The sequence below is a fragment of the Neltuma alba genome, unplaced genomic scaffold (assembly GCF_004799145.2).
Source record: "Neltuma alba isolate B1F8T4 unplaced genomic scaffold, ASM479914v2 tig00003503_pilon, whole genome shotgun sequence".
NCBI lineage: Eukaryota > Viridiplantae > Streptophyta > Magnoliopsida > Fabales > Fabaceae > Neltuma > Neltuma alba.
In genome coordinates this window covers 16,813-29,588 of record NW_021633305.1, presented here as the reverse complement: position 1 = coordinate 29,588, position 12,776 = coordinate 16,813, and the positions used below count along the sequence as shown (strand labels likewise).

The window sequence follows — 12,776 nt, the reverse complement described above, 5'->3', positions numbered from 1 at the left end:
AGATTAAAAAGAAAAAAGAAAGAAAGGAGGAAGAGGATTTCATGATTTCATCAGTCACGTGAGGAAGAAGGGAGTAGGAAAAGAAAAAAATAAAAAGAAAAAGACATTTGGTATATCTAAATATTTTGTAACATAATTACTCTTTAAAAATCAAATATTATTTTTTATAACTAAAATATGAATATTTTTACTTATTTGAATTAATACCGGTTTGATCCGGTTTAACCCCGATCTGACCCATTAACCCTTGAACCAGTATCTTAACCGGTTTACTGACCGGTCCGGTTTTTTGTACCTTGGAAACGCGTAACGTTATTTATAGTTTATAATATGCAAGTTAGCCGAGGGGGGTGCTTGGAAACCCTCGGTAGCACTTAAAAAAATTAGTTTCATGTAAGTCGAAATAAAATTTCTCTTACATTTGGAGGTTGATACGTGGGCTGCATGAGAATAACTATATCAAATTTGATTCCATTTAAACACCACTATTGTTGCTTGTGAATTTGAAACATCAGGGGAGAAAAAAAAAAGGTTATATATAATCTTTGATCCTTCAAGTTTGCTTTTATTTTTATTCTAGTCCTTTAAGTTTTAAACTATAGGTTTTGATCCCTTATGGGGCAAAATAATCAAAGTTTTTATTGGATTATAGGAACTAATGTCATATTTAAAAAAAAAAAAAGCCTTGAGGGACTAAAACTTGTGATTTGAAACTTAAATTACTAAAACCAAAATGAAGGTAAACTTAAGAGATCAAAATTTGTATAAAAAAAAAACATGAACATAGTTATATTTAGATTTTTATAAAGTCTAAATCTAAAATTGTTAATGTAATTCTCTTCCAAGGGAGAATAAATTGGTAGATTAAAAAGTTATGGAGGAACATAACTTAATGATAATAACACTATTAAGAGCTAGGAGTAATAATATTATCGGGGAAAATGAGTAGGAGTAACATTCAAAAAATTTATACCAGTTTGATCTTAATCTACTTGACCTATGTCCAGTTATAAGATATCTCGGGAGAATTTCACTATTTCTACAAGATTCAAATGGTCCTTTTGTGCCACGATACAACTTCCCAATGTTTGCACAATTCTCTTCCTACGTAAGGTAAGCCCCTTAATATTTCTTTAATCTTGAGTCTACTCAACAAAGAACAAACTCAGTTTTGAAATAAAAGGAAATCAAATTCGCAAAAGCAAAAGCAACAAATTCAATTATTGAAGGAACAAAATTGCAACAATTAAAGGTACGTTTAGATTAACAATAGTAAAAATGGTTTTTATTTTATCTGATTTTTGCAAGTTTAAATTAAAATGGAATTCTGTTATTAATTATAATATAATTTATGTTTAGATTGTTTTTCGTGAAAAAAAATTGTTTTAACCAAAAGAAAAAAATAAGGTGGAACCCACTTCCAAAAAAAAAAAACCTCTTTCATCTTTAGCAGCTTTTCTTCTCTCCATGGAACAATAGGAAAGCAATTTCGTTTTGGCTTCTACTTTTAAGCAGGTTTTACTGTTAGAGCATAATATTGTAAATTATATTTGTTGTAAAGTGTATAGCTGAATAGTGCTACATGTTTGTATCTCATAGGAGCTACTATTCTAGAATACTGCATTAAGCGTTATGAACGAAGAACACATGCACTATCATTCATTAGGGTTCCATCATATTTTATTCATCTTTACTATTTCTTTTCTTGGCATTAGAGCTAGCCATTGTCATGTCTACCTCAGCCTCTAGTGAATCGTCCTCTATTACCAAGCCTACTCTTTATTTAATTCTTCTAGCCAGACTACTGCCATCAAGTTGGATTGTAACAATTATTTAGTTTGGGAATCAATTGTTCTCCCATTGATTGGGGGGAACCATCTTGAATCTTATGTCCATGGTATTGGTAATGCTCCTCCAAAGCTTGTTCCTAATGGTGTAGGAAGCAAAAGGAATCTTGCTTATGTAGATTGGTTTTCAATGGATCGCATGCTTGTTGGGTGGCTCAGAAACATGATGACTCAAGAGATTGGAGCTCGATCACTCCATTGTTGCATTGCTGCAAACCTTTGGAAAGGAGCTTGAGAACTCACCTCTACTACTTCCAAAGCCAAAGTAATGGTAGTGAAGAATGAGCTGCATAATACTTGAAAACATGGCCTGAAAATGGTTGATTATCTTGCAAAAATGAAGAATCTTGTTGATGAGTTGGCTCTTGCCAGTACTCCAATAGGTACGAATGACCTCATTCTTCACATTTTAAATGGGCTTGATTCTGACTACAATCCCATAGCTGTGAAGATGTTAACAAATTTGATCTTCCTTAGGTTGAAGCACAATTTTCTCTTTTAGCCTTTGAGATGCTGAATCAATTAACAAACTTGAATATTCAACCATCGGCTAATGTGGATCAACTTGATGAGCATCGTGTTGACTTTGGTTACAATCGTGGATGGAATGGCTCGTGAAGAGGCAGAAACCATGGTTACTGAGGAGGTGGAAGGAACACCAGAGGCCACCCCTTTTGCCATTTGTGCCAACGTCCAGGGCATTTGGTTGAAAAATGCTATTATTGATGTGATCCCACTTTCAAGCCTCCTAGTGGTTGTCGCTTTCAAGATAATTTTTCAACCTATCCTCCTCAAGCTCATTATGCAACTCCTTAGACTATTGTGAATCATAATTGGTGTATGGACAACGTAGCTAACTACCATGTTACTCCTCATTCAGACAATCTTGATCATGTGACTCTAGTTGGTAAGTCCCACATTACTACTTGTACTGGTGAGAAAAGCAACATAATTAGTATTGGTTCTACAAATATTCCCTATTCAAACTCTAAATTACTGCTTAAAAAATGTTTTTCTCGTGCCTTCAACTACTAAGAGTTTAATGAGTATTAACAGGTTGATTCATGATAACTTGGCTGATGTGAATTTTTCTAATCACGGTTTTACTGTGAAAGACAAGGAGACAGGTCAGCTTCTGATATAAGGGATCCCCAGACAAGGAATGTACCCCATGGTAGACAGTACGTAGGATCAAGATGGAGTCTCAAATCTATGCAGTAAATTGTAAATCAAATGCAATAGTGAATTTCTTAGGCGGCATTATGCTTAAGGTCATCCTAGAATTAAAGTTTTGAAGCAAATTATGAATAAAAGTAATTTGAAATTTACTATCAATGAAAACTTTATTTGTGAGGCTTGCTAATCTGGAAAATTGAAATTATTACCTTTTCCAAGTTCTAATTTACATGCTTTTTCACCTCTTAAATTGATGCATACTGATTTATGGGGTCCTTCACCAATACAATCATCAAGAAGTCATTAATTTTATATTCAATTTTTAGATGACTATAGCCATCACACTTAGCTATATCCTTTAAAGTATAAAGGTGAAGTAGTGGCTGCTTCATTCCTATTGCTTAGGAAGTTGGAATTAACCTTCAATTAACATGTCCATATACCTCCTCTCAAAATGACTCAGAGAGAAAACATAGACACATTGTGAAAACTAAACTTACCTTGTTAGCTCAAATTATATTTGTTGTAAAGTGTACAGCTGTATAGTGCTACGTGTTTGTATCTCATAAGAGCTGCTATTGTAGAATATTTTATTGAGCATTACAAAGGAAGAACATGGGCCCTATCATTCATTAGGGTTCCAGCATATATTATTCATCTTTTACTGTTTCTTTTCTTTTCCCTCAACAATCAATTGGGTTAAAAGCTTATCCAAACATATATAAAAGAACCACTGCATGTTTTGGGATGAAAATGCTATTCCAAACGAATTGCACAATCGATGATGTAGGATAGCGAAATTGATTTGAAAACAAAGCATTCAAAAAGAGCAAAGCTCAAAAGAGGCAAAATGGATTTTGGCTAACAAAGAAATCGATTTAAGAAAAAGTTGCACAGAAGGCTAAGGGCTGAAATCAATTTTGAAGAAAACTAAACTCGATTTTGCAAGCATGACCGGGCAAAGAGGAGAAAAAAAAATGATGCTGCTAAAATAGATATTGATTGAGATAACTAATTAGACGGGGGTATTTGGAAGAAAACTAAATCATAGTTTTAAAAGTAATTTTACGAAAAGTAAGTATGTGAGAAAAGTTTTATCTCAATTTACATGAAAGTATTTTTTTAAAATGCTTTTTGTTATTATCAAACACTAAAAATCAAGTTTGAGCAACAAATTAACGGAGTGCAAAATCTATTTGGCAACAAAGATAACATGAAATTAAAGACATGCAAACTCGATTTTGGACAAGCCCAAAATCGATTTTATCAAAACCAGAAACTGAAAAACGCTTTTTGAAGATTTAAACTATAATTAAACACAAGAAATGGAATTTTGAAGAGAGTTTCAAACACATTTAAAACTTATTAAGGAGTTAACTACTTTTTTTTTTCTTTTGCAAAAGTGACCTCTAATTTTTGAATTATCAAAACATAAGTCCACCAAAAATTATTCTACATCTAGAGTGTTGTAACAAATATATTTAGTTCTAATTAGCCAAATCTGAACCAAGTGTATAAATACATTGTACTTCTGAATTTAAAAAAAAAAAACTCACTACCAGCGAATTAAATATTACTGGTCCTACAAGGTAAATGAATAAGGGAGGACAATGAATAATAAAGTAATAAATATATTTATGAAAATCTTGTGAGAATCTTGTTAGGCCTCTAATCTCTTACAAAGAATCATGAGCTTTAAATTGTAGGATTTGGAATGGAGTCTTAATTCTCATAAGTTAAGATTTGAATGTAGTGGTGGATACATAAACAAATAAACCTACGTCTTTTCCTTTTATTTGTCTTAATTGATTCTTCACAATAAATGACCATAAGCATTAATTATTATGTATACCAATTAGCTTTTGGAAAGTTTGACTAATCCAGATCAAGTCGGGTTAAACTAAATAGATGTGAGCTTTTAATGATACTTTTCGACACTCAAATCAATTAAGAAGAATACGCGACTTTCTTTTACCAGCAAGAAGAATACGCGACTTTAACCAATTAGTGTTGGTAAATTATATGTATTTTGAAGAAAGTCATATTATTCAAGACTACATGCAAGATTGTCAAACTCGCGAGTTTAAACAAACCTGTGAGAATGATATAAACTCGAATCGTGAACTCGTAAGAGTTTACTTTTATTAATAAACTAGTATTAAAATTATATAATCAAATAATTAATATAAAAAATGAGAACAATTTCATTTAAATATATTTTAAATTTAAATAATTGAAATTATATCCATTAATATTCATAATTTATCACATTCAAGAGTAAGTTAACACGATTTTGTAAGCTTAAAATGTAAAAACAGTAAATTCGATAAATGAACTCGTAAGTTTAATCGAGTTTACAATTATCACGAGTTTAAGAGTGAATTGACACGGTTTTGCTAACTGAAAACGTAAAAACGTTAAACTTGGAGAGTCAACTCGTGAGTTTGACAACATTGACTATATGTATAAAGTTGAAAATGATTATTTTTCTTGAAACGTATTTAAACATAGTAAATCAATTTATTTTCTAATTATTGGATACTTATATCTAAAACGCATTTAATGTTTTGGATTTTGTTACAGGAAGGTGAATCCCCCTTTGGATACATTCGTTTGTGGTCAATGCATGTATATTACAAATTTAACGAAATTAATTTTTCTACCATCATATTATATATTATGTATTTAAAAAATATAATTGAAAATAAATCTCTCTCTCTCTTCCCCAAGTTAGTGACACGAAATTGCTAGCAAACCAATTCGTTTGCGTATAAAAGTAGCAATGGGAATGGGCAAATATCTATTTCTTCTCACAGAAAAGAACGTCGAGAAAATAATAAGCTTAGGAGGAAAAAAGGAAGAAGAAAACAGGGAGAAAATAGTTAGATTTAGAGAGAGAAAATGGAGGAAATTAGGAGAGAGAATGCAAATACAGACGAAGAATCAGAGAGGTATGTTGATTGGAGAGGAAGACCTTCCAATCCGAACAAGCATGGAGGAATGACAGCTGCTTCTTTTCTTCTTGGTATCTCTCTATCGATCTTTTTTATTATTTTTTTCTGTTTTATTTTTGTTTGGATTTGATTCTTCTTCTTCTTTTTTAATTCATTACATAACCTTCTTCGTCTCTGGTTCTTGTTTATGCATATTGTTTAATTTGATGTTAAACTAAAAATCCCAGAATTTTAGCAAAACTGCCAACTTTTATGAGTTGATTAGGTAGATCACATGTGTATACTAAAAAAATTGATTTTTAGTGGCAACAAAAGAAATCACAATTAAAAGTTAATTTTTAGCAGCAATTTTTTTATTGCCATCAAAAGACATATTCTTAGCCGTAACTTTCTAAAGTCGTCACTAAAATTTAACTTTCAGCAGGATTTTTTTTTATCGTCACTGAAAGTCACATTAAAAATCTATATTTTTAGTAATGACAGAATATGATCTGAGAAAATGAATCATACTTTTAATGATTTGTAAGTGGTAATAATATCGATCCTTACAAATTGAATATATTTAATGTAGATTCATAATATATTAATATTGATGTTTTTCTTACTTGAGTAGATAAATATATGCACTGCAAACAATATAGAACCTAAGAAATAGGTTGTATTGTTTAGGCACTGTTCGTATATTTTACACATCATAAAAATATATGTGTGTATGTGTGTAAAGTTGTTATAAGAAGCCATACAATCATAAATGCCAAATGATGCGCACCAGTGAAAAAAAATATTTCTACAGAAAGTATGAATGGTGGCATTTTCATAAATAAGATGTGGGGCTATTTCTTTATTTATTTTCTACACCAATTGTGACACTGACTGGTGTAGAAAATAATCCTTTTTTCACACCGGTTGCATGTGACAACCGTTGAAGAAAGTAAGGTGGATTTTTTTTCCCTTTAACCTTTGGTACACCTTGTTACCAAATCAGTGTACATATTTTTCTTTCTGCATAAATAATATGTACAACTTAAAGTCTGTGTAAATGCGCAGGGTTAATCTAGTTGGGATTGAGTAATGAGATAATTTTTTTCCGGAGAGATTTAATAATTTAATTTGTTCCTCAAATTGGTGTTCCTTAATTTAATTGGAGAAATCTGACATGAAAATAAGCCTCCTAGCTTTTTCCAATTGAGGAAAAAGGCAGATTATTAGATTTATATGGGTGGAATCTGATGATATGTTGATGATGTTTGACCATTAGTGTCACATTGGCATCAGATATGATAATATGCAATATTTGACCAAGTTACGTGTCAATGGGTCAACAATGGGAATACATATACTCAAAAAATAGAAAAAGTACAAAGGAAGTAATATTTGTAGTGTGGTTTGCTCTCTGACGTCTAATTAAATTAATTTTTACAATAGGCAACTTGGAAAAACCCTTTTTTCACATTAGAAATCTTGGATAGCTATTGTATTCTTTCTAATGAAAATGGACGGTAAAAAATTGTGATTCATGTACTGCGGTGTTGTTTTCTTTAATTATTATTTGTAATGCTTCTTACACTTGTCATCAAACTATCCGGTGTAAAAAATGACTAAAATACCTTTTTAATTTTTTTTTATTTTCCACACCAATTGTAAAACTAATCAATATAAAGAAAACATTGGCTTTGTACACTTGTTTTTTTTTTTTTGAATAAAAAACAAATGACATTCATAGCAAATAAAGGACTTTGTACACTAGTTATAATCTTAACCAGTGTGTAGAAACAGTTATTTTCTAGCCAGTATAGAAATTTATAAAATTGTCAATGGTCACATTTTTTATACCCAATTTTTTAAATCAATTGTGGAAAAATATTATTAAGTTACGTTATAGCATTATGGTTGGAGATAGTATACAGAGAATACAATGTTATAGCAATGTAACTCTTCTTATTAGGTTGATTAGGTTGAATACTATAACATAGAATACCATAACATTTTTTTTAATCAATTTTGGATTATTTTTTTAATTACTTTTTTATCCAGTCATGAATCAATTAAATTTTATCAATGTATCTAATATTGAAGAGTTGGAACGACACAGGGTTTCAAGGATTTGAAATAATGGGAGTAGCAGCGGTGGGAAACAATCTGATAACGTATTTGGTAAACGACATGCGTTTCTCTCTCCCAAAATCAGCCAACATTGTAACCAACTTCGTTGGGACTATCTTTCTCATGGCTCTCCTCGGTGGCTATCTTTCTGACTCCTTTCTTGGCAGTATTCGGACCATCCTCATCTTTAGCTTTCTCGAACTCTTTGTAAGCCCTCCTTCTTACAAATAACTATTAACTCCAGTCCTAATTATAAAATTGGGGTACCGATCGTTCCACATTATTGAACTTTATGATGTTGATTGCCCTTTCATAAATACTTTAGGAGCAAAAATACCCTAAACTAGCCTATATCTTTTTTCTTGAAGTTAACGACCAATGTTACTATCTATTAGTCAAAGAATACTCATAATCAGTGATCCTCATGTAATAGTTTAGAGGTAAAAATTACTTTTAATCTCATAATGTAATTAGACTATTTAAATTTGAATCTAATTCATTCATTTGACATGAATTGTTCTTACACATGAGAATACAAATGAAATGACATTCTAAGAGTACATAACAATTTCTCTTTTATAAGATCCTTGCAAACATTTCAACGAAACCTTCCTTTTATATATGTGTGTGTATTGCTTATACATGGTTCTCCGTGATAGGGTTTCATATTATTGTCAATGCAAGCACATTTTCCCGAACTAAAGCCATCCAAATGCTCCAACATACTAAATGGTGAATGCCAAGAAGCAAAAGGGTTGGAAGCTGCAATATTCTTCTTGGCAATATACATGGTGGCATTAGGAAGTGGGTGTGTGAAGCCTAATATGATAGCTCATGGAGGAGACCAATTCAACCGACGCAACTCACAACAATTAAAGAGCCTCTCAACTTACTTCAACCTTGCCTATTTTGCCTTCTCAATGGGTGAACTTGTTGCCCTAACCCTTCTTATTTGGGTCCAAACTCACTCTGGCATGGACACTGGTTTCGCTGTTTCTGCTACAGCTATGGCGCTGGGGCTACTTAGCTTGATATGTGGGACTTTGTCATATAGGAATAAGACTCCACAAGGCAGCATTCTCACTCCCGTTGCTCAAGTATGAAGAATCATATGACTCTATATTCTTCTCATTTTTATTAGTACATCCGATCCTTAATATAAGACCCAATTAACTAATTTGGGAAGATTAAGAAAGTTAGTTAATTATAACATATGCTACATGATCTCTATCATTAGATTATAAGCCAATGTATGAGTGAGACATATTATTTTAGAGAAAAATGATGAATATAAATACTTAAAAGTAATTTATTAACTTTTTTAGTTTTTTAAAATTAATCGTTTGGGTCTTACATTAGGGACCGTAGGTAGTAATATATAATAGTCTTTTTATTGATCATATATCGGACATATTTAATCTAGGAGCGATGGTGTTGTCGTAACTTGTGGGTATAAAATCTGCCATGTGTTGTTTGGATTAAAAAAATTGACGTTTAATTGAGGTATGGGATAGATTCGATGGAGAATTTAACTAGTGAAATCTGTAAATATGTAGATTATATTCTCGAAATACAATCTGATGTATCTTGAACCATACAAGTAATGCCAAATCCTGTCAGGTGTTTGTGGCTGCAATATTAAAGAGAAATGTTCATAGTGACCAAAACAATAGTGTTGGCCAGTCTACTGACTCACCTAGAGAGGGTCAGAGTCATACGGATAAGTTCAGGTACTTCCACTGACTTTCTTTCTTTCCATTTTATCTATAAGAATTTTCATTCATAATATTTTGAGTGACATGTTTAAGAAAATTAATATTTAACGACTTAGAAAGTAAACTAATTGAAAAACATAATTTAAAACTCTTATGAAACATTTTGAAACAACATATAGCGTTATAAGGAGAAAGACGTGGGTCAACTTTCATAGATTTTAGATGCAATTGCACGAATCGGAACCCACTCCTATATACTCCTCTGGTCCTATGTATAAGGCAGGGAGAAAAGATTCTTCATCTCCCTTCCATACTTCAAGGAATAAAGGCAGGCCCTACCTCTCTCAATTTCTCTCTCCCTACATAAAATTCTATGGATTCTATTATCATTCGCAAATCACAACCTGCTCAACTGTCTAGAAATTACTCTTATTTCAGGTTTTTGAACAAGGCATGTATCAGAGTCCAAGGTGAGACTATTCCAGAGGAAACTCCATGGAGATTGTGCAGCATTACTCAAGTTGAGCAAGTGAAGACATTACTCTCAACCATCCCTATCTTTGCTTGTACAATCATCTTCAACACAATCCTAGCTCAACTCCAAACATTCTCAGTTCAACAAGGATCTTCAATGGACACCCATCTTTCTAGAACCTTCCAGATCCCTCCAGCTTCCCTCCAAAGCATCCCTTACATGCTCCTCATTGTCTTGGTCCCTCTCTATGACGCTTTCTTTGTCCCTTTTGCCAGAAAACTCACAGGCCATGATTCAGGTATCTCCCCATTAACCAGAATAGGGTTTGGCCTCTTTGCAGCGACTTTCTCCATGATCTCAGCAGCTTTTATGGAGAAGAAGAGAAGAGATCAAGCTGTGAACTTCAACCAAAAGCTTCCCATTCTTTGGATTACACCACAGTTTGTGATCTTTGGGTTGTCTGAGATGTTCACAGCAGTGGGACTCATAGAGTTCTTTTACAAACAATCCAATAACATTAGAGGAATGGAGGCATTCTTGACTTCAATCACTTATTGTTCATACTCCTTTGGGTTTTACTTGAGCTCAGTTTTGGTCTCTTTGGTGAATAAGATCACCCGTACCAGTTCTAATGGTGGCTGGCTTCATGAAAATGATCTAAACAAAGATAGGGTGGATTTGTTCTATTGGCTGCTTGCTGCATTGAGCTTCCTCAACTTCCTCAACTATCTTTTCTGGTCAAGATGGTACTCTTCTAAATAATCTCAAGACTTTGATGCTAGATATCTTGGAGGTGATAATTTTCCCTAACTTATTATTACTATAAGTTAACTCAATCAGGTTTTAGGTTAATATATGAATGGATTATATAAATCAGATGTAAGCCTCATCCACCGTGCAAAGTCCAAAAAAATGAGTCACTGTTTATGGTTTATAAAAAAGTGTGACTTCCTATTTATTTATGTATACATTATACAGATGCTGAAGATAATAATTTTCCTTTAACTAGTTGTCAAAATACGTAGCCTTTTTTTTTTTTTTGGTGAAAGTAATCTTGCTATTTATAGTTATGTATAGTGACTCTAGGAAAATAATATGCGATTTAAGTTAGTCTTTTTGGAGTTTTCTTTTTGGGCCGAATTAGTCTTTCTCATGGCTCTCCTCAAATTCTCTCATTCTCGATCTTATACCAATGTTTTCTAAATCTTAAGCAACTCAAATCATACCCAAATACTAGACAAGAGCTCAGTTTACACTAAAAAGAAAAGTCAAGATGTTACACAATATGATGTGAGGATGCATGTGGTGGTTTTGGTTTTTTGGGAACTTAGTAAGGAGGGACAATCTATATATATTTAAGATTTTGCCATGGCATAATTGTAAACACTTTTTTTTTTTTGGCCATGTTGCAGATTGTAAACACTTACTTTATGAAGCAAAAAGAGTATTAAATGACATGCAAGAGTAGACTCTCAATTCACTTTTTTGAAAGGGATCTAGACAGACAAAAGACTATCACTCCAATCCTAGAAGTAAATCACTTCTAGTGCATTTATTGATTGTTTTTCAATTTTACTTTTAATTAATTTCCATTGGAAAGAGAGAAAGAAGGGAAAGATATGAGAATGATTAGTAAATAGAGGGAAAGAAAAAATATTAATAGGAGTAATTGAAAATTTTTATCAATTTAATATATTTCTTGATATGTAAAAATATATTACAAGTGACTTATATTAATGACGGGAGAAGTATTAAGAGGTTCCAAAATAATTGTTATGAAAAGTGTGACAAAACAATAAAGCATAGGGTCTCCTCGTCTTTGATGTGCCCATAAGAGGTGATGAATAAGTGTTTTTTGAGAGGAAATTAACTGTGTAAGATATGTAGCAAGAAAGTGCTAACATTGTGTGAGAAGAAATTACTAAGAGAGGAAACAACGTTGCTGAAGCAATTTTGAGAGAATAAAAAAGTTTTGAGCAAAGGGATATAAAAATAATGAACGAAACACAATCTAAAATACCAAAGTGTTTAGACGGAGGGGAAAAAAAAGATTTAGCTAACTCAGCTAATTAATGAAATTTTAATTTAAAAATTTTAAACATGTAGTAAATATAATTGATAGTGGACACCACAAAACTGCAATTTATTACCACAAATAAGTCACATTGCATTGGTTGTTCAAAATTAAAATCACACTAAGACCCTCTGTGTTCTGCTTTATTTTTTCACTAGATATGATATGACCTTTTAATTTTTAAGTCAGAGAGACTAATTTCTCTGGAATAAGAGATTAGCCTTTATTATTTATTAACTGTAATAATACAAGTTGGTGATTAATTAATGAACTTTAATTAGTTCATAATTTTGTTTCTTTTTTAAAATAATTTTATTTGGAATTAAAAAATTCAATAAATAAATATTAATTTCGATTTTTTTTAATAATTATGTAATTTTTATTTTATTTTGTTTTTTCTTCGTCCGGAGTAGCGCGTGTATCAAGCACCAG

At 31.9% G+C, this 12,776-nt stretch overlaps 1 protein-coding gene across 1 annotated transcript; it reads left to right on the top strand.

Annotated features, from left to right (window-relative positions):
* The first annotated feature begins 5,924 nt into the window (after nt 1–5,924).
* LOC114741720 (protein NRT1/ PTR FAMILY 4.3-like) lies at nt 5,925–11,032 on the top strand. The gene is made up of 5 exons (XM_028929975.1): nt 5,925–6,048; nt 8,070–8,287; nt 8,740–9,177; nt 9,701–9,810; nt 10,234–11,032. Exons 1-5 carry the CDS (start codon nt 5,925–5,927, stop codon nt 11,030–11,032), a joined length of 1,689 nt encoding a protein of 562 aa, XP_028785808.1.
* The last annotated feature ends 1,744 nt before the right edge of the window (nt 11,033–12,776 follow it).

Bases quoted from the DNA above. Each gene is read 5' to 3' on its own strand.
- LOC114741720 (XM_028929975.1), top strand. From the start codon at position 5,925: ATGGAGGAAATTAGGAGAGAGAATGCAAATACAGACGAAGAATCAGAG. The intron at 6,049-8,069 runs GTATCTCTCTAT...GGAACGACACAG, and splicing joins AGCTGCTTCTTTTCTTCTTG to GGTTTCAAGGATTTGAAATA. The intron at 9,811-10,233 runs GTACTTCCACTG...CTCTTATTTCAG, and splicing joins AGTCATACGGATAAGTTCAG to GTTTTTGAACAAGGCATGTA.